Genomic DNA, 25,352 nt, shown 5'->3' on the forward strand with positions numbered 1-25,352 from the left:
ACATTCAAAAAAAGAAAATCATAGCATCCGGTCCCATCACTTCATTGCAATTAGATGGGGGAACAATGGAAACAGTGACAGACCTTATTTTGGGGGGCTCCAAAATCACTGCAGATGGTGACTGCTGCCATGAAATTAAAAGATGCTTGCTCCTTGGAAGAAAAGCTATGAGCAAAAAAAAGAAAAAAAGAAAAGCTATGAGCAACCTAGACAGCATATTAAAAAGCAGAGACATTACTTTGTCAAAAAAGGTCAGTCTAGTCAAAGCTATGGTTTTTCCAGTAGTTAGGTATAGATGTGAGAGTTAGATCATAATGAACATTGAGCACTGAAGAATGGATGCTTTTGAACTGTGGTGTTCAAGAAGACTCTTGAGAGTCCTTTGGACTTCAAGGAGATCCAACCAGTCCATCCTAAAGGAAATCAGTCCTGAATATTCATTGGAGGGACTGATGCTGAAGCTGAAACTCCAATATTTTGGCCACCTGATGCGAAGAACGGACTCATTTGAAAAGACCCTGATGCTGGGAAAGGTTGAAGGCAGGAAGAGAAGGGGACGACAGAGGATGAGATGGTTGGATGGCATCACTGACTCAATGGACATGAGTTTGAGCAAGCTCCAGGAAATGGTGAAGGACAGGGAAGCCTGGCGTGCTGCAGTCCATGGGGTCACAAAGAGTTGGACATGACTGTGCAACTGAACTGAACTAAACCCATAGGGTCGGGAAGGAGATAACAGGTGCCGACAGGCCCAAGTTCCCTCTAAGAACTGGAGCTGACAGAACATAACTGACAAGACAGTACTAAAAGTCTTGACCAGTGTGATATGATATGAAGACAAAGTAAGAGGTGTAAGGATTTAAAAGGATGTGACAAAGGTATCCTTATTTTACATGGATTACCTACATGGAAAACCTCACAGAATTAATAGAAAAACGTTTAGAACTACTACTTATTGTCTGTGAGGATATCAGGAACAAGATCTCCTTACAAAGATCAGTAACATTCCTCTATGTCAGTAATATTCAACCAGAAAATATAATAGAAAATAAGATACTTTTCACAAGAACAACAAAGTCTTAAGTACTTAAAAATTAATATATCTGGATAAAAAACATATATCCAGAGAAAACAATACTTTGAAAAGGTACATGGACCCCAGTGTTCATTGCAGCACTATTTACAACAGCCAAGACATGCCAGCAACCTAAATGTTCATCATATCAATGGACTTTTGTTCTTGTTTAGTCTCTAAGTAGTATTCAACTCTTTTGCAGCCCCATGTACTGTAGCCCACCAGGCTCCTCTATCCATGGGATTTCCCAGATAATATTGGAGTGGGTTGCCATTTCCTCCTCCAGGGGATCTTCCTGACCCAGGAATTGAACCTATGTCTCCTGCATTGGCAGGCAGATTCTTTACCACTGAACCACCTAAGAAGCCCACAGTGGAATATTACTCAGCCATAAAAAAGAATGAAATAGTGCCATTTGTAGCAACATGGGTGGATCTAGAGATTACCATACTAAGTGAAGTAAGTCAGAGAGCGACAAATATCATATGATATCACTTATATGCACAATTTTTTAAATGATACAAATAAACTTACTTATAAACAAAAATAGACTCATAAATTTAGAAAACAAAATCATGATTACAAAAGGGGAAAGGTGGGGCACCAGATAAATTAGAAGGTTGGGCTTAACATATACACATTACCATATATAAAATAATTAACAAGGACCTACTGTGTAGCACAGGGAACTCTACTCAATACTCTGTAATAACCTATATGGGGAAAGAATCTGAAAAGGAATAGACGTGTAAATGAATGACTAAATCACTTTACCGTACACCCGAAACTAATACAACATTGTAAATCAACTATACTCCAATAGAAAATAAAAATTTTAAAAATATAAAGCACTTAAAATTAACATAAAAGCTCAAAATAAATTTTTGGAGAGAAATGTAAAATTATTAAAGTTCATAATATGAGACTTGAATAGACAAAGAGGTATGCCATGGTGGTGAGCAAGACTCCTTAACATGTAAAGATACTAGCGCTTCCACAGTTTATCTAGAAATTCAAGGTAATTTCAATACACTTCCAGCAAATATTCTGAGGGAATAAAAAAAGCATATTCAAAAATATATATGGAAAAATAAAACCAAAGTCTGCAATTGAGTTGACTTCGAGAAAAGAATAGAGAGAAAGGACTTGCCCCACTCTGCTCCAATGCCACGTAAAAAAACACTATAGTCTCTGTGCTTGTACTCAGCTGTGTCTGACTCTTTGTGATGCCATGAACTGTAGCCCTCTGTCCATGGGATTTTCCCGGCAAGAATACCGGAGTGGGTTGCTATCTCCTCCTCCAGGGGATGTTCTTGACCCAGGGATCAAACTCAAGTATCCTGCGTCTCCTGCATTGCAGGCAAATTCTTTACAACTGAGCCCAAGACACTACAGTATTGGTGCAAAATCATGCAAATAGACCAAGGGCCAGAGTGTTCAGAAACATGAGTGTGTGCGTTTATCCATTTGGATGTGAGTGTACCTGATTCATGGAAAAGAACACACCACAAATCACTGGGGACAGGATAGGTTGCTTAGTAAATAGTGCAGGGAAAACTGGTTCACTTGATGTAGAAAAATTAACTTGAATTCCTAACACCATAAACAAACGTAAACTTCAGAGACACTAAAGATGTGAATGTGAAAGGCAACCCTGCAAAACAAACAAGCAGAAATATTTACAGGAGAATATATCTATGATCTCAAAAGTGGGGAAGGATTCTTTAAAAAAAAAAAAAAAGGGGGGGGGGGGGCGCCTAAAAAATACAACTATAGGCCAAGGAAAAAATTGAGGGATTTGACTATTTTAAGATTAATGATAATGATGGGTAGCAAATATCAACTGATGCGTGAAAAAGAGGAAGACAATGAGGAAAATGTGATATTGAGAAAGTATTAATGATTTTTGTGAGTGATAGTAATACCACGATTATGTTTTAAATAAGGGAGTCCTGGCTGGTGGGGGCGGCAGGGGGGAACTATGTATGCACATACAATTGGATATATCTCAAGAAGATTATGCTAAGTAAAAGCCACCACACATAAAAGATACATATTTTATGACCCTATAGATAAAATTCTTATAAAGTCTGAAAGTGAAAGTGAAGTTGCTTAGTCGTGTCTGACTCTTTGCAACCCCATGCAACTCTTTGCAACCCCATGCAACTCTTTGCAACCCCAATGGACTGACTATAGCCTACCAGGTTCCTCCGTCCATGGGATTTTCCAGGCAAGAATACTGGAGTGGGTTGCTATTTCCTTCTCCCGGAGATCTTCCTGACCCAGGGATTGAACCTGGGTCTCCTGCATTGTCAGTCAGTTCAGTCACTCAGTCATGTCTGACTCTCTGCAACCCCATGAATTGCAGCACGCCAGGCTTCCCTGTCCATCACAAACTCCCAGAGTTTACTCAAACTCATGCCCATCGAGTCGGTGATGCCATCCAGCCATCTCATCCTCTGTCGTCCCCTTCTCCTCCTGCCCCCAATCCCTCCCAGCATCAGGGTCTTTTCCAATGAGTCAACTCTTCGCATGAGGTGGCCAAAGTACTGGAATTTCAGCTTCAGCATCAGTCCTTCCAGTGAACACCCAGGACTGATCTCCTTTAGGATGGACTGGTTGGATCTCCTTGCAGTCCAAGGGACTCTCAAGAGTCTTCTCCAACACCACAGTTCAAAAGTATCAATTTTTCGGCACTCAGCTTTCTTCACAGTCCAACTCTCACATCCATACATGACCACTGGAAAAACCATGGCCTTGACCAGACAGACCTTTGTTGGCAAAGTAATGTCTCTGCTTTTTAATATGCTATCTAGGTTGGTCATAACTTTCCTTCCAAGGAGTAAGTGTCTTTTAATTTCATGGCTGCAGTCACCATCTGCAGTGATTTTGGAGCCCAAAAAATTAAAGTCTGACACTGTTTCCACTGTCTATCCATCTATTTCCCATGAAGTGATAGGACCAGATGCCATGATCTTAGTTTTCTGAAAGTTAAGCTTTAAGCCAACTTTTTCACTCTCCTCTTTCACTTTCATCAAGAGGCTTTTTAGTTCTTTTTCACTTTCTGCCATAAGAGTGGTGTCATCTGCATATCTGAGGTTATTGATATTTCTCCTGGCAATCTTGATTCCAGCTTGTGCTTCTTCCAGCCCAGCGTTTCTCATGATGTACTCTGCATATAAGTTAAATAAGCAGGGTGACAATATACATACTCCTTTTCCTATATGGAACCAGTCTGTTGTTCCATATCCAGTTCTAACTGTTGCTTCCTGACCTGCATTGAGGTTTCTCAAGAGGCAGCTCAGGTGGTCTGGTATTCCCACCTCTTTCAGAATTTTCTACAGTTTATTGTGATCCACACAGTCGAAGGCTTTGGCATAGTCAATAAATCATAGATAGATGTTTTTCTGGAACTCTCTTGCTTTCTCGATGATCCCGCGGATGTTGGCAATTTGATTTCTGGTTCCTCTGCCTCTGTAGGCAGATGCTTTACCATCTGAGCCACCAGGGAAGTCTTAATCTATAATGACATAAAGCAGCTCACTGGCTCTTGGGCGGTGGGGGGATCTGTACTACAGGCTGAGGAATCAGAAAGGGGCACAAGAAGTCTTTGGGGGCACTAGAAGTGTTATCTTAACTATGATGATGATTCCAAGGATATAAACATATGTCAAAGTTTCTCCAGTTAAGACACTTTAAATATGTACAGTTTACTGTATATCAAGTGTACCTCAATAAAGTTGTCAAAACGTAAAAATTATTTTTAAAAAGGAAGTCCTTTTTAAAAGAGAGATATGTAAATAAAATAATACAATGGTTCTCAGAGTGTAGCCCCTGGGATTGCAGCATCAGTATCACCTGGAAACTTCTAGAAATACAAATTTTCAGCCTCACCCCAGACCTGCTGAGTCAGAAACTCTAGGGGTGGGGCTCAGCAATCTGTTTTAACAAGCCCCCCAGGGGATTCCACTGCTCACTCCAGTTTGACAACCACTTAAATAATGTGCGTGTATGCTCAGCGTCTGTCATGTCTGACTCTCTGCAACCCCATAGATTACGGCCCACCAGGTTCCTCTGTCCATGCAATCTTCCAGGCAAGAATATTGGAGTGGGTTGCCACTTCCTTCTCCAGGGAAATAATGTGATGTCTTGAATTTCTTTCAAAATAACCTGAGGAAGGGTGATAGTTGGTGCAGCTATGTATGAAACACACTGGATCAAGAGTTGATCATTGTTGGAGCTGGGGAGATGGCTACCTGGGGGTTCATTACAACCATACTCTACTGTTATGTACATTTGGTAGTTTCCCATAATAACAGTTTTTAAAAATCCAAAATGTTTTTCCACAGTGCCCCTTCACAGCTCTCCCTCACTCCTCTTGGTCCCTTCTTTCCAGCTCTCGCGTCTCTGGAACATTTCCTCTTGACCTCAGAAATTGGCACTCTCCTTGTTCTTCTCAGGTGCCTCAAGTTTTCTCAACCCTCAGGGCTCATTCTGCTCTTGCCCTCTCTCCCTGTCCTCCCAGCTAACGTTTTGAGGCGACCCATTCCTTATCGTCAGTCACCACTTCTCTCAAAGTTCTTTTGCGCACTCTAGTTTCTGTCCACTGTCTCTGGGTGCAGAACCAGATTTCTCGGAAGCACTGAGGACCGCACCTTGCCCAGGACCTTTTCTCTGCACTTGCCACGTGTGATCTTCCTGCTGCTTTCATTGGCATCATTGATGCCCTCTTCTCCTGTGATAGTCTGTTACTTCTTTTATTTCTCTTAGAAAAACAAGATGCTTGTCCCTTTAAATTAAAAAAAAAATTTTAACTTGACTGTTTTAATGTGTAACAGAACTGCTGATTAAAAAATCCAAATAATACAGTAGTGTAACAAGCGCCACTGTTATCTTGTTTCCTGGGACACTATAGCTTACTTCCTACTACCCTAGCGGATCCCTCTGTGGGGTCTGAGTTCATTCTTCCTTGGTCTCTGCCTCAGCTTCCCTAGGAAAGCACTCACTCTATGGAGCTGGAAGACTGCTGCCCATTGATTCTTGAGGCTGAAGGATAGAGAAAGACTAAGGGAAAGGAGTAGATGAAATACAGAAGAGAGCAAGACAGAGCCAGAGTAAATATGAGGAGGATAGCTGGCAACCACCTGGAAGTAAAAAGAGAAATGAAATGCTCCTCATAGATGTCTAGCTCTAAGACTCCCCAATCCATTTTTTATTGAACATCTTTGTTTTCAGTCATGGCTCTTGGGCTCTTTGGGGATTCCCAGGTGGCGCAGGAACCCACCTGCCAATGCAGGAGACATAAGAGAGGCAGGTTCGATCCTTGGGTTGGGAAGATCCCCTGGAGGAGGGCATGGCAACCCACTCCAGTATTCTTGCCTGGAGAATCCCATGGACAGAGGAGCCTGGCCAACTATAGTCCACAGGATTGCAAAGAGTCGGACACAACTGAAATGACTTAGTGCACATACTTGGGCTCTTTGAGGAGCTCTGAGGCCCAGAAGCTTAGCTTCTTCAGAGGAACTGGTGATAAGACACTGCTCGGCATATAAAGTTAGAATGAAGACTCACCATCATGCACGTGGCCACTTCTGCCCTCAGCTGTGAACCTGAATCCACCCTAAGGGTTCACTGCCCCCCACCCGGCCAGCACTGTGTGTGCATTCACTTCTACTTGTCCCGAAAGACATCAAGCTGCTAACTTACTGACAATCTACCCACTGTCGTATTTATCTGAATCTGTCAAATTGTGTTCTTATTGCTCTCCAAGGAGTTTCCTGAAAGTCATTCAAGAAACTTGACTCCCTGTTTTACATCGCTAGCCTTGCCAGGCTCATGACTTAGTGAAACTCTATTTAAGATGTTTGTGATGTTACAAATTTTTAAGGCTATGCAGAAATGAGGAAAAATCCTTGCGACCCACTGTTAGTTTCCCCCAAAAGTAGCATACAAAATACAGTGTGTTATTTTTTAGCACCAACAATTTATTCAATAAATGTGAATTCTCCAAAAAAAAAAAAAAATACAGTGTATTAACTTGGTAATAACTTGGTAAATATTTTTTGTTGACATAGACAGGAATAAAAATGGAAGATACAAGAATGACATTATTGTCGGGTAGGATTGAGTAGTGGGAATTCTTTTCCTTTATGAACTCCCTCTATATAGCTTTGTATGTAAAAATCACTTAGCTGAGATGTTTCCCTGTGCTAGTTCAATGTTGAAAGTTCTGTTTCCAGGGCTCTGATCAGTGTTATATGGCAGCCTGGATGGGAGAGGAGTTTGGGGGAGAATGGATACATGTATATGTATGGCTGAATCCCTTTATTGTTCACCTGAAAACTACTACAACATTGTTAATCAGCTATACCCCAATAGAAAATAAAATGTTTAAAATTTTTTTTAAAGTTCTGTTTCCAGGGAACTTTAAAGGGAAGGGAGTGGGACGAGATAGGGGTAGGGGATTAAGAGGCACAAACATAGCAATGTACAAAGTAAATAAGCTACAAGGATATACGGTACAGCACAGGGAATACAGTCAGTATTTTATAGCAACTTCAAATGGAGTACTGAATTAGCATGTTATACACATGAAACTAATATTGTAACTAAACTGTACTTCAATTTAAAAAAAAAGTTTTGTTTCCAGTCTTGGCTGGCATGCTTTGTATAGCACCAGAGTCTCTGTGATGAGTCTACACAAGCCCGCCCTGTTGCTCAGCCCCCAGGCGGAAGCCCGCGGTACCATCTTTCACTTCCCTGCATTTCACCCTTTGTCCAGGTAACGGCTACAAGTTCAAACTCTTCCTTCCAGAACTTTTCTCTGCCCTCTTCCCTACTTCTTAGCATTTTTCTCCTGCTGACAGCTAGTTATATGAGACCTATTATGATGGGATTTCTCCTACCCAAGATCTCTGAACTGATTTCTTTCCTGTGAACTGGGCCTGCATCAACTTGTTTGTTCTGTCAGAGGAGGAATAAGCCCTGGGTTCCTTCTTATCACAGACATGTCTGATGCCTCCACTAAAAACCACCAACTCAATGGTTACAGGTATCAATACACTTTATAATTTTGGAGTATAGTATCCTTCCTAAACCTCGCAAAAATAATTTTACAAATCCTCATTGGAATTAAGTGCTACAATCTCTATGATAAAAATGGAATGACTGAGGTATTGGAGCTATTTCCCCTTCTCATCCCCCCAGGGAAAACAAAAGTTGAAGAGTGAGCCTAAGTTTGAATTTTAATTTTCTGATTCTTTGAATACCCTTTAAGGACTCTCTGTATCCTGTCCTCATTTCTACCACCCACAAAACCGTGTCAAGTCGAGAAAATAGATAGGCAATATCAAAAAGAAGTTTTGCATATCTGTGTTAAAAAAAAAAAAAACTAGGATGCAGATATAACTAATCTAGTTATAATTTACTCCACTACAAAGTGAGCTCCAAACTCTTATTTTAAGGATGGGGAGGGAGACGGGCATGAAGATGCAAGCTCTGGGTATGTGTATGTATAACTGAACCACTTTGCTGTATGCCTGAGACCAACACAATAAATCAAGACTAGTCCAATATGAAATGAACACTTTAAGAGAGAAGCTATTAACAGCTCCATAGGTAAGACTTCTTAACTCATCTCAGTGGGTTTGCTATGCAGCCGCTCCACAAGGAAGTATCTCTTGTTCGCTGGCTGTGCTGCCTTGGGTGAGAGAACTATGAGCTTTTGGCTGCCTGCCTGCCCTGCTGGTCACCAGATACACCTGTGCCCTTTCTGAGAGCTAGACAGAAAGCTGGATCCTTGACAGAGCTGGCCTCTGGCCACAGAGGCGACCCGACCTGAGAGGTCTGTCAGGATGCTCACTGGCCTTCATCTGTCCAGGCCATGCAACTGACAGTGCTACCGGCACTGGGCTTCCAGCCTCCCGAGGACTTCATCAGGCACTGCAACTGCAGTGAGATGGCCGAGGGGCAGAAGAATCACACCACGTGTTCCAGCACCCGATAACCAGGGGAGACGAATGCAAACTGAAATGCAAGCATCTGGGGGATGCTTGCCAGTTTTCTTTGAAAGGAACTGAAATGAGGGATCAGATCATACATTCCTGCCATTGCACAGAACTAGAGCATCCAAACAAGAGGAAATTGCCAATTTATGCTGATAGAATGTGGCATTGCTGAACCCAAGAATACCTCCCAGCCCCACGAGTCTGGTGATAGGGCATTTCCTGTGGAAAAGCAGTTCAGGTCTACTGAGTTAGGAGGCATCATTGCTTCAGCAGGAAGACTGGCTTGTTATGACAAAAGCTACATTCTTTGAGAGGCCAATATGTAGAACTGCAGGGAGAGTGACACTTGGAAATCACTCATTCTTTCTTAGGGTTCATGAATTCGGTGTGATTGCTCAAACCAGAGAAGTTGATAGGGTTGCCCAAACTAGAAACTATGGGATGAAAGAGTCTCCCCCTTCAGCCAGTCAAGACCTTTCTACAGCAGAGAACCACTGACATATCCACACAGCACTTATTATGAGCCACTGTGCTGAGTTCTCCACGTGCCTAGCTCACAATATTTATTCCTTCCTCCTACTCTTTGGGATATATTTATTATATGGCCTTCAACTTTAAAAAGTAGAAAACTGAGACTCAGAGAGGTTAAGTGATTGCTCAAAATCACAAAGGAAGTGAGTGGTGGAGCTGAGTCTTAAAGCCCAGGTTCATGAGATGCCAAAGTTCTTTCCCCTCCACCATTTGGTCTCCCTAACCATCAGTGAAGTTGTCAGAATTGATATGAGGACTATTTGCTTTATGGAGGTATCTGTGAGCTTGCTGGAATGTGGTCTGTGACTGCATTTTGGTTTAAAACACAGGGGTGAGAGAGGACAGTGCCACAGACTGAGAACAAGAAGAACAGGAACTGGACCAAACCTCTGAGCTTAGAGGAGAGTGGATCTAACCAGGCAAAATGTGAAAGGAGAGATGGGTATGAGAAACCTTAAGCTACTATAGTCTAATGATATCTCCTAAGCAGTCTTGGTGTCAACTAACCATGGATTTCAGAATAATTCTCCTGGAAAGAAGATAACACATATTGCACAAAGGCTTATTTTCACTTAAAATGCAAACTTTCCTGTTACATAGGCTTTTGATTTATTATCATTTTTATCAGTCACCTAGAGTGCTTTATAAAAGTCCCAGAAGGAAAAAAAAAAAAAGTCCTGGTGAGAAGCCATTATTCCCTATTCGACAGAAGCAGCAGTTGGGAGTCCATGGACAAACAATTGAACCAGAGTCAATAGTTACCATGGTAACTGGTGGCAGGGGCTGGGTAAGAACTTATGGGCCCCTTGTTGGAATCCAGATTTCAGTTTAAGTTAGTAAACCAAGGCTGAGATCAAGACAACTTCCTTTTGTTTCAAGCCCACACTCAGGAGTATCTTATATATGTCAGATGCTTTTGTTTTCCAATGTACTTTCCCATATGTGGTCTCATTCTACATCCATCACCCTGGCTGGGCTTAGACATTATTTCTCTTACAGGTCAGAAAACTAAGGCACATACTGGGCTAGAAACTTGCTAAGGGCCCAGAGCTGGTTCCTGGCAGAGTCAAGAATCTGGCCTTTTCTGTGGGTCACACTGCCCTCCACCTGATCCTGCCTGAAACTGAGCATGGTAGTTAGGGTTCATACAGAGGTTGACTCCAAGCCACAACTGCAAAACGGAAAAAAAAGATGTGAAAAAAGTGGCAAAAGTGATTGCATTTTCAAAGACCTTGACACTTGTACTGGGATCAACAGGTCCACGCAAACCTTGGCTTTTTGTTCCCTCAGCCAATGCCCAGGCCAAGCATTCTCTTGGCCTTTTCCTTCCTTTCTTCCTTTCCTCTACCTCACCTTCCCTCCACACTGCCTTTACCTGGTCAGAATAGAGCTCATTAATATAACAAAGAATTACATGGTTGGATTCAGTCTCCTCTGCTAGAGAACTTATTGAATCAAAGCTCTGTGGTCTCAGGTTCCTCATATCCCATTTGGGCAGCAGATGCCCTATGCAGTGATCAGAGTGCAGGGTCCCTCAGCATCCCTCCCCATGGCACCTGGGGAGAAGGATACAGTCGGGTCCTGGGCAGAGCATCATGTGATTGCTAGAAGTGGCACGCTGTACCGCAGATCAACAAAACACAATCACAGCATCTAGAATCCACATCTCAGAGGGACCCAGAAATACAGCATCCTCATTTGAGGCATTTGTTACCGCAGCCATGGAAAATGCTTGCCTGGGCCTTGAAGACAGAAAATTGTTGTTGCTATTCAGTTGCTAAGTCATACCCGACCTGCGAACCCATGGACTACAGCACTCCAGGCTTCCTTGTCCTTCACTATCTCCTAGAGTTTGCTCAAACTCAAGTCAATTGAGTTGGTGACGCTATCCAACCATCTTATCTTCTGCTGCCCTCTTGCCTTAAATCTTTCCAGAAAATTATCTGGTTGAAAATTCAGTCTCTGTTACTGAAGCCTTGTGAACCTGCACAAGGAAGGGATTTCACTTTTCCAAGCCTCATGTGTCTCTTCCATGATACAGCAAACATAACACTAATCCCCACGGGTTGTTGTAAGAATAAAGTGTCCAGCAAACAGTAGGCCCTCAATAAGTGTTAGATCTCCTCCCACCAGCCTTTTCTTTTGCCCCATCCAAAGGGGCTTTCCTGAGTGACACTATTTGAAGAATGAATTCTCACCTTAAGAAATAAAAATCTCTGTACTTTAATCTTTATGCCTGAAAAGCCAATGGTTAGCTTGTGTAAGGGGCAAATACTGCCAGACGGCACCAGCTTTGAGAAAGAAGAGCCTGGCATTAGCTGTGCATTTCAGAGGCTTTAGGAAGTCACAGAATCTCACCCTTACACAGATGATGTCGTCCCTCACAGCCCCAGGACAGAGTGGGCCTCTTCTTCTGATTATACATCAAGCTTATTATAATCCTTTTGGGTTGGCAGAAACGTTTGTTTGGGGTTGGCGGAAATGTTCATCTAGAACCCAAACATAAAACAAACCATGTCATAAATATTAATGTAATTATTGGGTTGGCAGGCCAACCCAATATGTAATTAATATAATTAATTACATTATTATTTATGATATGGTTTGTTTTATGTTTACACATTTTCCGAGAGCAAGGACTATGCCTAGCACAGTGCCTGGCACATAAAGGGTGAAGGAATGAATGAAGTTTCCACCCACTTTATCTCATTTCAGCCATATATCAGTACTGTCGATGACTATAGGGCCAAGATGATAATCTGTACTTTAGAGATGAGGATACTGAAGTTCAGAGAAGTTGCACCACTGTCAAGGCCACCCAGTAAGCGGTGGGGCAGACACTTCAGTCCAGACCTCTTGACACAAAATCGGGTATACCTTTCCTCCACGCCTCTGCCCTTTGACTCATCAGCCTCACCCTCCTGTTGATACACACATGGTGACATCTGAGAGAAGCTCTGCTCCCTGGAACCTTCCATCTGGGCGTGTTGTTCGTTGGCCTGGTGCTATCTCTTGAGCACTGATGGTCCACTTTCTACCTTAATCCATTGAGTAATGGGCTATATATTGACTGACAACGGCCTCATCTGCTGCTGGCAAGGCAAATCCATACATGTTCAGTTGCAGAGGGCCCAGGAAGCTTCTGGCAGGGAGGGTTCCCAGAGTTAGGGTCTAAAGCTGGTTAGGTTTGTGCTGTTTGCCGAGGTATAGGAGGGAGACACTTGATATTCAGCTTCAATGTTTCAGAAGTTTGATCATTTCGTTCATTTCTGTTCACTTTCCCTCCCTCTGATATCCGAAGATTAAAATGAAAAACAAACAAACAAACAAACCCACTCTTGTAGGTCAATTATACTTCAAACAAACAAACCCATAGAAAAAGAGATTAGATTTCTGGTTATTAGAGGCAGAGGGACAGAGGAATTGGATGAAGGCAGTTAAAAGGTATAAATTTCCAGTTAAAATGTTAATACTAGGTAAATCTCAATTAGGGCTTCCCAGGTGGCACTAGTGGTAATGAACCTGCCTGCTGATGCAGGAGACATAAGAGATGGGAGCTTGATCTCTGGGTTGGGAAGATCCCCTGGAGGAGGGCATGGCAACCCACTACAGAATTCTTGCCTGGAGAATCCCATGGACAGAGGAGGCTGGTGGGCTACAGACTAGAGGGTCACAAAGAGTCGGACACAACTGAAGCGACTTAGCGTGCACGCATGTAAATCTAAATTATGCTGAGTTGATTCATAGTGCTTTTTACGTCTACTATATCCTTCTACTTCTCTGTATATTCAATTAATTTTTGAGAGTTTGATGTTGAAACTCCAACTAAAAATCTTAATTTATATACTTAAAAAATAATTGTAATATATAATGTAACTATAAGTAACCTTGTTCTGTATTTTCCAAGTCTCCTGTTATATTTTCATAATAAAAAAAGATTAATAATAGGGATGTAAGGTACACGACAAATCTAACACTGCTGTATATTATATATGAAGTTGTTAGTGTAAATCTTAAGAGTTCTCATCACAAGGAAAAAAATATTTCCTTTTTTTCTTTTGTACATATACCAGATAATGGATGTTCACTAAACTTATTGTGGAAATCATTTCATGATGTATGTAAGTGAAATCATTAGGCTGTATACCTTAAAATTATACAGTGCTATGTATCAATTATATCTCAATAAAACTAGGAAGAAAAAAAACAAAATACTTAGAACAATTAGGTCTGTTTATATTCTCAATCCTCTTTTAATTGCTATCCATCCTTTACCAATTAACCAGATCTTTGATCTAGCTATGCAATAAACATCCCAACCCTCTCCTTTCTCTCCATTAAACTCAGTTCACAACATTCTGTTAAATCCATCCCTTTAAACTTCTCCATCTCTGGGGATCCCTGGGGAACACTTAGAGATGCATGCTCAAGAAGAAACTGGACTTACTGTTTAGCCAGAATGGGAGTAACAAAATGTGTGTGTCCAACCCAGCTTCCTTTGAACTAATGGTGAAATGTGGGGTGAGTGATTTCGCCTCCACAGTGTGCATTTCTGAACCTGCAGCAGCTCCTCCACAACCTCTTGTGTTCCTCTAGTGCACTTCATCTTGTAAAGACCTTGATGACGAATCAGAGACATGTCTTAAGAACGATAGTGAAACACTCACTCACCACCCTAGAGGTGTGGCTCTTGATCAAGAGTTAGAAGCAGAAAAGGTCATCCCTAAGCCTAAGGTGGTTTGAAAGTGCTTGTAACAAGATTGTCTTTGTAACAACTTCCTCAACAAGACTTCATAGCCCTTTATTAACCCAAACAATGGCTGAGCAGATATGAACAGAACAGTAGCACCCCTTGAAACGTGGGTGGCATGGGCTCCCTGTGGCTTCAGCAGAAAAGCTGGCCTTTCCTTCCAAGACTACCACGGACAGGCAGCTTCACTAGTCATTGAGGCCAGCCTAAGAGTTCACTTGGACTGAGGTCAGCACAGACCAGAGGGGTGAGGGCTGGTCAGGCACCTGTGGCCAAGAGAAGAGGGTAGGATGGTTCAGGTCACAAAACCAGGGGTCCTGTACCAGGGCTGGGGGTGGGCACGCTTCAGCAGACCATGTGATCTGAACAATGCCTGGGGGTGGCAGGGAGCCAAGAGAATAGACAGAGTCACTGAGCAGGAAGGAAACAGAGCCAAACCACCGGGCCCAGACACAGTCAGAGGACCCACGGAAGCCAGAAGCACCAATAACAAGACTGGTGGTGGGAACAGCAAGTGGCAGTAACAGCAGCAGGAAAATTCAGTGAATGCCAGAGGCAGCAAGTTTGTAAGACCTTTGACTTAGTGACTGAACATGGACTAAATACAAAGGGGATCAGACAACAAGTATCAGCGTGTGCCTAGACGGAGAGCTGGATTTGATCCCTGGGTAGGGAAGATTCTCTGGAGAAGGAAATGGCAACCCATGCTAGTATTCCTGCCTGAGAATCCCATGGACAGAGGAGCCTGGCAGGCTACAGTTCATGGGGTCCCAAAGAGTCAGACACAACTGAGCAACTAACTTTAACACACTATATATATATATATATATATTTAAAAGAATATAGACATGCAAGGCAAGTGGGCAAAAATGAGCAACAGGTGCTGCTAATATGCACTGAAAACAACACCAACACTAATCTGAGCCAAGATGCAAAATGCCTGGTACAGAGTCTTACACTGAGTGACCTACCTGCATGCTAAGTCGCTTCAGTCAGGTCCAGCTCTTTTCGACCCTTGGGACAGGAGCCCACCAGGCTCCTCTGTTCATGGGGCTCTCCAGGCAAGAATACTGGAGTGGGTTGCCATTCCCTCTTCCAATGGCTCTTTCCAAACCAGGGATCGAACCAGCATCTCTAATGACTCCCACATTGGTAGGCGAGCTCTTTACCACTAGCGCCACCTGGGAAATCAAGTAGGAGCTCAAGAAATCATCCAAGTCCCTTTCTTTCATCCAAGTGCCCAGAAAAGGGACCCCCTCCTCCCTCCCCAGCTTCCTAGAGAAAGACTGATATTATGAACTAGTTATGAGCCTTGCCTACTTACCTGCTCTGAGGTGAAAGTCTAATTGCTTAGCAAAGCTGTTCATTTATTCTTTTTACCTACATATCTATTTCTATTTCACAGTGCACCCCCAGCCCTGTGCTATTTACCTGTTAATTTCTTTGCGTCTATATTTCAAAGGTAAGACCTTATCAGGACCTTTCTGTGAACTGACTGTACAGTCCACAGAAATTCTTCATTTGAATGCAGCCGACCCCTCCTAATCCATAGGTGACTCGTCCAGTCCGTAAGGTGTGCCCAGTCCAGGCAAGCACACGATGGAGGCACAGAAGGAGTCTCTGGCCCAGACTGGCATTGTACTTAGGGGGCTTCTCAAGTAGAGGCAATGACAGACCAAGGTCGTGGCCACTGAAGCGCGTCCCTAGACGCACCCCTCCCCACTGGGCCCAGGCAGGCGGCTCTGTCCCACGCCCGCCCGCGGCTTCCACGGAGAACTGGGTTCCGCGCCAGCCCCGGCTCAAGGAGCGCCCGGGGCTACTGCCCCGCGGAGAGCGGCTGAAGTCAGGGTTACAACTCACCTTGGAACCGGGGCGCCAGACCTCCCGTAGGCAGGGCGTTCTCCCCCCCACCCGATGACATCATCTGTTTGGGGCTGAGTCGCTCCATAAAAGCAGCCCGCGGGAAGCCAGGAGCCCAAAGAACAGAGGTGCTGGCCGTGACGCCCCGGCTGCGCGCACAAGGTCCCGGTGAGCACCCCGCCGGCTCCAGCGTCCCAGCCAGAGGGCGAGAAGGAGCTCAGCCGCCCGCAGCCCACGCTCGCCGCCCGCGCCGGGAGCCGCCCGAAGATGCCTCGCTGCAGCCTGCACGCGGCGGCCGTGCTGCTGCTCGTGGTCTTAAAGGAACAGCCTTCCAGCCCAGCTCCGCTCAACGGTAAAGTTTCTTCTGCCTCTTCTTTCCGAACAATCCCGAGCGCTCAGCCACACCTGGGCAGAAGGAGTCCTCACGCGGCTCGTTAAAGATAAAGTAAAATCATCTGCGGGGAGCGGAGAAGGACCTGTAGGGTCTCCAACAGCACGTTTTTACAAAGGATGCTTCATTTTCCTTTGGAGGGCAGGATGCGTTCTGGTTTCGCAGGGTGGGCGGGGTAGTGGGGGGAGCGGTTTGCCGCACATTGTCCTCCTATTAAAATACGTTTGTGCCTTCTCGGGGTACACCCCCCCACACCCACCCGCAGCGCTGGAGAGGTGGCTTGGGAATTTGCTAACCCGGGGAGAAGAAACAGAACCAGGATGTAAAATACTGTGCCCCGACCCACGTGCAGACGGCAGAGGAGTGCCTGCGGTGTTCCCGAGCAGCCTCTTTACCAGGGAGGGTTGGCACAGTGGTGGGTGCTTTCCTTTGGAGGAGACACTCTTTACCATTAAGTTTTACCTCCAAGTCAAAGAGATGATGCATCTCATCCCTAATCATTGTTTTTCTCCAGAAGGGCTCTACTACTCTGAAGTTGTACGTGTGTGTGCCCCGCGTGCCCTCAGACGAGCATACATAACCTTATTTCTGAGTGTAGTGAGTTAGGGCTTTGAACCCTGAAGGGCTGGAGGCTGGTGGTGCCCAGCCAGTAGCAGGAGATGGTAGAGGGGGTTGGGTCTGGGAGGTGAGTTGCAGCCAGCAGCTATAGTGTTAGTTGCTCAGTTGGGCCCCACCTTTTGGGACCCCATGGACTGTAGCCCCCCACCCCAGGCTTCTCTGTCCATGGAATTCTGCAGGCAAGAATACTGGAGTGGGTTGCCATGCCCACCTTGAGGGGATCTTACCGACCCAGGGGTCGAACCTGGCTCTCCTGTGTGTCCTGCCTTGTAGGCAGATCCTTACCCTCTGAGCCATCAGAGAAGCCCGTAGACAGCCAACAGCTAAGGTGAGGGCTTCTGCCGGGGTCTCCACAGCTGGGTGAACCCTTTTCTGGAGGAGTAGATGGTGACTTACAGAAACTTCCCGAGTAACAGATGGTGGCTACTGCCCTTGACAGAGTTTGCCCCAAGTTGTATGGACATTTGTAGGTGCGACCATTCCTGCTCCTGCTGCTAAGTCGCTTCAGTCGTGTCCGACTCTGTGCGACCTCATAGAAAGCAGCCTACCAGGCTCCTCCGTCCATGGGAGTTTCCAGGCAAGAGTACTGGAGTGGGTTGCCATTGCCTTCTCCGGCAACCATTCCTAGACCCAGGCTAGGTTGAAACATTCCTAGAAGGGCCCAGAGTGACTAGAATGGCTGCCAGTCCATATTCCCTGGCTGGGTGGTGGTGGTGAGAAGTTGGTTCTACTCGGAGGCATGAAAGCTGGAGCCCCCTCCCGTCAGAGGGCATGGTGCCCATGGGGCATGGTAGGAGAGGCAGAGGGAGCCTGGCTGTCAGCAGCTTTGTCACTCCTTTTAATTCAGTTCATGTCCACTAGCTGGCTTGATTTGCTTGGTAGTTATCTTCCTCATCTTGTGGGGGAGAAAGTGGATGGGAGAAAGGAGTTATAAAAGTGGAAATTAGTTTATAAAACTGCAGACTTTGATATATATTCCCCTCTGAAGAAAGCTGCACTGAAACCTAAAGTCTGACTTGAAATCTCCTTTTAACTCCAAGACGAGAGAGAAGCTCTTTACTGACCCTCTTCTGAAAGCCTGTTTCTCCCCTCACTCTGGGGGCAGCTCCTTCTCCCTGCTGTGCTTCTCTGACCCTCTGGACCCTCCTCTCCCCCTTCTTGCCCTTCTCTCTTTTACGATCTCCCAGCTGGGCTGGGGAAAGTTTTCAGTTAAAAAAAAAAAAAAAATCTACTTTCACTCTACACTGAGCAGCCAGCCTGCTTACCGCCTTGATTCTAAGAACACAGTGTTTATTCTGTTCTTCCTCAGGCAGGTTTCTTGGCTTTTTAGTCAGAGCAAAACTCACCGAGATGTAAAGTGTCAGTATTAACCCAAGTGTGAAGCAGGGGTTAAGCTGGGCAGTGGGTGAGAAAGTGGTCTGCCCTCTGCCTGCGTGCATGCTAAGTCACTCAGTCGTGTCTAGCTCTTTGCAACCCCATGGACTGTAGCCTGCCAGGCTCCTCTGTCCGTAGAATTCTCCAGGCAAGAATCCTGGAGGGGGTTGCTATGCCCTCCTCCAGGGGATCTTCTGGAGCACCTGAATTCTCAGAGACTGGCACTGGCAAACCTCGGGGGTCAGGGAGGGAGCGGGCATAATAAAAGTCAAACATCTTCCAGAGATAACCTGGGAACTCTCAGTTGCTGGGGCAGGGGGTGGGGGGAACTGGGCAGCTTTGGGCTCCCCAGATGCCAGTTAGTCAGGGAAGGTTCTAGCACCCAGGACAGGAAGCAAGCAGGGCCCAGAACCCCTGACCTGAATCTTTGTAAATGTCAACTCCTCCGAAAGCTGCCAGGACGTTCTCCCTGCCCAGGATAAGCTGGGGCTGCAGGTTCTAACAGGCATCCACCTGGACCTCCCAGTGCTCAGGAGAGAAGTGATGACCTTCTCAGAACAGACACCCTCAGGAAGCTACTGAAGTGCAGCCACGGGGGGTGGGGTGGGGGGGCTTTGCCTGGCCTGCCTGGTGGGAGGGCAGTTTAATTCTGTGAAGACCCTTGCCCCTAAAGTGAGAGGTGGGAAACCAGGAGGGGCCATTTCCAAATAAAGCAAAGGTGCACCCTTCCTTTCTAAAGTTTTCTTGACCTCAGTTCTAGCAGACAGTGAACCAAACTGGGCACTGACCTTCATCCAGTGAGACCCTCTGACCCAGATCACCCTCCCCTTCATTTTACAGTGCCTCTCCTCTCCAGACTCCAGCTTTCAAGCCCCTCCAGACATGGCCATTTATACCCAAAGCACCGAGTCTTGAGGTCCAAGCAGGGTTGCTCAGCGAAACGTGGGCAGGAAAGATCGCTCTGCTGCTTTTTAAGAACATGTCCCCAGGCCTGTGTCACTGCCTGAGCCCTTACAGTCCCAGAGGCACGTGATCACACTGAGCTTACCAGAGCATTTGCTGATGCCTCATCTGAGGGTGAGCGCTGCAATGGTGTGGAAACCTCAGCTTAGCAAGCTTCGGGGAAGGGAGCAGAAGATATAGGCTGTTAGGGCCATGGTTTGATTTTGGTGCAGGTGCAGTTAAAATTTCTGGCCAATGCGGTTGCTCAGAGGCTGCAGATGTTTTTTCCTGGTGGCCTCCAGGATTACTGAGTGGCCTGTATCTCCCCAGGGAAGCATTGAGGATGAAATTCCCTGCTCCTTGTGAGATTTTACATCCTGGGCCTCCAAGTGCTCTGGCCAGCTAAGTGACAATCCTCTGGATTCCTCTGCCTCTGAAATCCATGGTTGTATTTTAATAAAACCCCTCAAACAGAATGCCGATGGAAAATGTTCAGAAAAGTGGTTTGAAGTTTTCTATAGCTTGGTTCCCAAGCCATGCTATTTTTTCCCCCTTTTCACTCTTGTTTCAATGAGAGGCTCGCAGTAAACTTGGGGGTCACATAGAAGTTTGGGCTCGCCATGGTTCTGAATGTCTTCATCCAACTGCTGATTCAGAGGAGGTGAATTTAGGGACTATTAAGCCCTGTCCAGTCCACGGCAGGTTTCAGGGGGTCCTTGGGGTCCTGGGTACTTTCATGGTACACATCTTTGCCAAAAGCATTTTCAAGGTGTAACTAATTGGCCCATAAGGCAATTTTGCTGTAGAAAATAATAAAAAGTAAAAGCAGGACATGAAAAAAGACATAATGAACAGAAATAGAATCAAGTGTACAAAAACGTATGGTTACTGGCGGGGGGAGGGGGAAGGCGAGGAGGGATAAATTGGGAGACTGGGATTGACATATACACATTACTATACATAAACAGATAACTAATAAGGACTTATGTAAAGCACAGGGAACTCTACTCAATACTCTGTAATGGACCTATATGTGTGTGTGTGTGTATATATATATATACATATATAAAACTGACTCAGCTTACATATGCCTGAAACTAGCATAACACTGTAAATCTACTTCAATAAAATTTTTAAAGGACATAATGGAACATAAAAAATAAAAATTTAAAAGACTTTCTTACAAATATAAAATATTTGAATACCTTAAAAAAATGTATGTAGATTCATAGTAATACTGTGCAAATAACTGGTTTTATCTTGTGGGCTGAACCTAAGCATTTGCCTTCCAAATCTTTCGTTCATAGTGTTTTATACTTTTTGTTTGTTGGTTGGTTGTTGATTCATATCCTCAGTCGGCCTTGCACTTTTCCTTCCTTAAGAGAGGTACCAGTTTGCAGGTATGAGGGTGCATGTTTGTACCCGAGCTTTCTGTTGCAGTGTGAAAGCCTCTACCCTGTGATAGATTCTTGGCATCTTGTCACCTATCTGTTGCTGGATGTTTCAAAGTTGTGGGAAATGTTGGCTCAACCTTTGAGGCCCTCGGCCTCTTTTTCCTCCAGTGTAGTGTGTTTCAAAGGAAGAAACCAATTCTTGGTGCTAATGATCATCACTGGTCAGCTGGATAAAACCATCAATAACATCACTAACTGGAAGAAATGCTAATGCATTGGAATGCTAATGCAGTGGAAATCCAACTGCCAAACCAAAAATTGTCAGCCAGTTATTTGATCTTTCATGGCAGAAATGTCTTACTGCCAGTTAATTATGCAACAACAGTTTGTGGCAAAAATGCTTGTGGCAAAGAAGTTTACAGTAAAATAAAGAAAAAGGAAAAAACACACAGAACAAAAAACCAATACAGTTCTATGGACCTCCTGAAATTAACTGTACATGAAATTTCTTGTGTTCAAGCTTAAGGGCATTTTTAATGAGGAAAGGCAGCAAATACTCTAAGGGGTCTGGACTACCCCCTCTAGCTCAAAGATTCTCTAAGTAAATAGGAAGTGATGGGAAATGTGGAGAAATACTTCTTAACAGGCATTGATCCACTTTGCCTTATGGTCTTTCATTGCTTTATCTAGAAATCAAGGAGATGGGTGTGTGAAAGAGCCCTTTGTCCTTCTCTTCCAAAGTGGGCTGTCAACAAATAATGCCTAAACCTAAGCAAATCATGAAGGCTCAATATAGATATATTTTTATAGCGTTGTGGAGATAATGCCAAAAGAATCATGTCAAAAGAATTCAAAGTGGTTGCCATAGGGAATAGGAAAGTGACTCAGGAGTGTCAGGGGACTGATTGTTCATTGAAAGCCTGATATGGATAGAACCATCTGAGTCTTTAAACCACATACAAGTGTAATTTGAAAAAATAACCAAAAAAATTGAATTTGAAAATTAAAAACACTGAGACAAAGAAATGAAACAGAAAAGCAATTTTTAAAAAGAGGTGATTAACCAGTTTACAAAGAAAAACAAGCAAAATTCTCTTAAGTTTTTCAAAAGCACAATCGGCCTGAATAGGAAATGCCTAGTTGTGAAAAGTGAGCACCAGGTGACTGGTCAGGTAAGTTTTACTGCAAATCTTTTCCCAAGAGAAAGGAGATGTGAGTCTTCCTCCTGCAGCTTGACCCTGGTGGACTCAGAATCCTGGAAGCACTGGAGACAGGAACATAGGCTGGGAGACGGGAACACAGGCTGGGAGATGGGAACATAGGAGTTGAACAGTCCCCTCGCTGTAATGTGTCCTGAGACAGACACCCGGAGTCTCAATTCAGGGTTTCGGGCTCGTCCTGGAGATGAAGAGGGAGGTGTGTCCAGAGCATAGCTCCACAATGACTTTTTTTTTTTTTAAATTGAAGTGTAGATAATTTCCAGTGTTGTGTTAGTTTCAGGTGTATAACAAAGTGATTCAGATACATATATACATATATATTTTTCAGATTCTTTATCCTTATATGTTATTACAAAATACTGAATATAGTCTCCTGCTGGTTATCTGTGCAATGACTTTTTAAAACTATATTTAGTTGTTAGCATGAAGGACGTTTATGAGTGAAGGGTGTGAATGGGAGGTGACAGGTGATTTTCATTACACTCCTGGTAGGACCTCTCCTCCACATTGCCGCCACCCATGGAATTCTAACTCCAATGATGATGGTGGCAGCTTCCTCAAATAAAAACCTTCCTTTTTGGAATGAGCTTGAACTCTTCTCTAGGCTGTGTTGTTAAGTGGGGGAAAAGCAAGATGCAAAACAGCATTTCCCAGATGCCAGCATTTGTGTGAAAAAAAGAAGGGAAGAGAATACAGATACCTGTATGCAGTCACACTGTGCAAGGCTTCCCATCAGCTGTGGAACTGGTTGAGTCTAATGAAGCGGGAGGTTGGATGGTAGGAAGTGCTCTCACTGTGTTCCTCTTGGCGGCTTTTGAGTTTTGAGCCTTGTGAACTTATTAACTGTTCGGATAGTGAAATGTGGCTTTTCTAAGATACATGGGAGGCTTCTGATGAAGAAGCCCCTCCCTGATCCCTGGACCCCTGCACAGAATCCCTGCCTTGTGCCTCCCCTGGAAGCACAGGTGCTCTGAGAGGCAGTTGTTCCAACACAGGCTCTGAGAAAGGTTTTTTGTTTTTTTTTTTTCTTCCAGTTTTATTGAGATATACTTGACATAAAGCACTATATAGCTTTAAGGTGTCTGGTATAATGATGTGACATGTATTTCATGAAGTGATTATCATAATAAGTTTAGCAAACATCTATTATCTCATACACATACAAAATTACATGGAAAGAATTTTTCCTTGTGATGATAACTCTTTGGGATTTATTCTCTTAACAATTTTTATATGTAACATACAGCAGTGTTGATTATATTTATCATGTTGTATTAATACATCACATTCCTAGGACTTATAACTGGAAGTTAGAACCTTTTGGTCACCTTTATCCAGTTCCCCCCTGCCCCAACCCCTTGCCTCTGGGAACCACTAATATGATCTCCTTTTCTATGAGTGAGTTTGTTTTTGAAGTATATTAACCTATAACAGTATGTTATTTCCTGTTATACAGATTAGTGGTTTTTTCCCTATACATTTAAAATATGTCACTGTCCACAGATATTGCAGTTATTGACTGTATTCCTCACACTGTATGTTTCATATTGGTGACTCATTTATTTTGTAACTGGAAGTCTGTACCTCTTAATCTCCCTTACCTGTTTATTTCCTCTCCTTTATGCATCTCTCCTGTGACAACCAACTGTTTGTTCTATCTATAACTGTTTGTCTTGTTTTTTCATTTTTTTTAGATTCTACATATAAGTGAAATCATACAGTATTTATCTTTCTCTGTCTTATTTCAGTTAGTATAATACCCTCTAGGTTCATCCATGTTGTCATAAATGGCAATATTTTATTCTTTTAATGGCTGAGTAATAGTCCATGGTGTATATGTGTGTGTGTGTGTGTGTGTATATATATATGTACATATATACATATATATATATTCTACATCTTTTTCATCCATTCCTCTATTGATGGGCAGCACTTGGGTTATTTCCATATCTTGGCTGTTGTAAATAATGCTGCAATGAACATGGGGGTGCATATATCTTTCCTAATTAGTTTTTGTTTTCTCTGGATAAATACCCAGGAGTGGAATTTCTGGATCATCTGGTAGTTCTGTTTTTAATTTTTTTGAGAAACCTGAATACTCTTTTCCATAGTGGCTGTACCAATTTACATACCCACCAACAGTGCAGAAGGGTTTATTCCCTTTTCTCCACAATGAAAAAGGTTGAAGTTCTCAGCATCTACCTCCTTTTCAATCTCACCCATTTAAAACTAAAATCTGGGGAATTCCCTGGTGGTCCAGTGGTTAGGATTCAGAGCTTTTACTGCTGAGAGCCTGGGTTCAATCCGTGGTTGGGGAACTAAAATCCCACAAGCCGTGTGGCATGCCCGCATCCCCCAAATAATAATAGTAAAATCTGTCCTATTTTCTCTAACTTGTTCAAGTTCAATTGTACTTACTTGCTTTGTTTTCTTCTTTGCAGGATCCAAGTGGACCTATATAGGTAAGTAGCGATCTTTATTTTTTTGAAGAGATGGCTGTATTTAATGAGAAACTTCTTGTTTTGTGGAGATTATTTAGGAGGTTAGGGAGAGCAGTTCTGGTGGTGTTAAAGGAGGACACAAAGTCCTCCCTAAAGACTTGCTCCACACGGGTCACAGACAGCTCTTTCTCCGAGGAGCTGAGCCTGCTTCGTGCATCAAATTGCGAGTCACAGTGTTAAGGTTTTCAGATTCCTGCAAACCATCCAGGTGAGGATGCCCAGGTTCCCTTCAGACTGCGGGGCCCTAAGCAGGGGAGTGCCCTTCTCTGTAGGACATTCATCCTACAATAAACAATGAATAAAGGGCTCCTTTCTGAAAGTTAACTAGGCTCAGGTCCCAGAACTTAAGCTGCCAGTGTGTTTAGCATTAACTTCTTGTTGTCATGTTTGTAAGTAAGCAAGGGACCAAGCAGTGATGGTTGATCCTCAGTTAAAGAGGAATAGTTGTCTTAAATGGAGGGACAGGGCTGTCAAGGGTGTGCAAAAGGGTTTTGAGATAAGCAGCTTGAAATCGGCTCAGCTCATGTGTATGCAGTGAATGGGAACTGGTCATCAGCTGGAATGGGGGATGAGGGCCAAGCCCCAGGGTCCACTGGCAAGTGCAGGGATATTAATAATGTCCTGTTGGGACTGAGTGACAAGGGATATGCAAGAGAGCTTGCTGTGGGGAGCAGGAGGGTGGAACTGGCC

General features: G+C 43.9%; 2 protein-coding genes across 3 annotated transcripts in view; one reads left to right on the forward strand and one right to left on the reverse strand.

Moving 5' to 3' along the window:
• The window catches only part of USP3 (ubiquitin specific peptidase 3), a 237,031-nt gene extending 220,703 nt beyond the window's left edge, over positions 1-16,328 (reverse strand). The window contains exon 1 of the mRNA XM_043471729.1: positions 16,223-16,328. Coding sequence (XP_043327664.1) covers positions 16,223-16,310 — 88 coding nt within the window. The 5' untranslated portion in view covers positions 16,311-16,328. The remainder of the gene's footprint in view (positions 1-16,222) is intronic.
• Positions 16,329-16,452: 124 nt separating this feature from the next.
• CA12 (carbonic anhydrase 12) overlaps positions 16,453-25,352 on the forward strand; it is a 62,649-nt gene continuing 53,749 nt past the window's right edge. For both annotated transcript variants that reach the window (XM_043471731.1, XM_043471732.1), the window contains exons 1-2: positions 16,453-16,574; positions 24,603-24,623. In XM_043471731.1, coding sequence (XP_043327666.1) covers positions 16,490-16,574; positions 24,603-24,623 — 106 coding nt within the window. In that variant the 5' untranslated portion in view covers positions 16,453-16,489. The remainder of the gene's footprint in view (positions 16,575-24,602; positions 24,624-25,352) is intronic.

The sequence above is a fragment of the Cervus canadensis genome, chromosome 6 (assembly GCF_019320065.1).
Source record: "Cervus canadensis isolate Bull #8, Minnesota chromosome 6, ASM1932006v1, whole genome shotgun sequence".
NCBI lineage: Eukaryota > Metazoa > Chordata > Mammalia > Artiodactyla > Cervidae > Cervus > Cervus canadensis.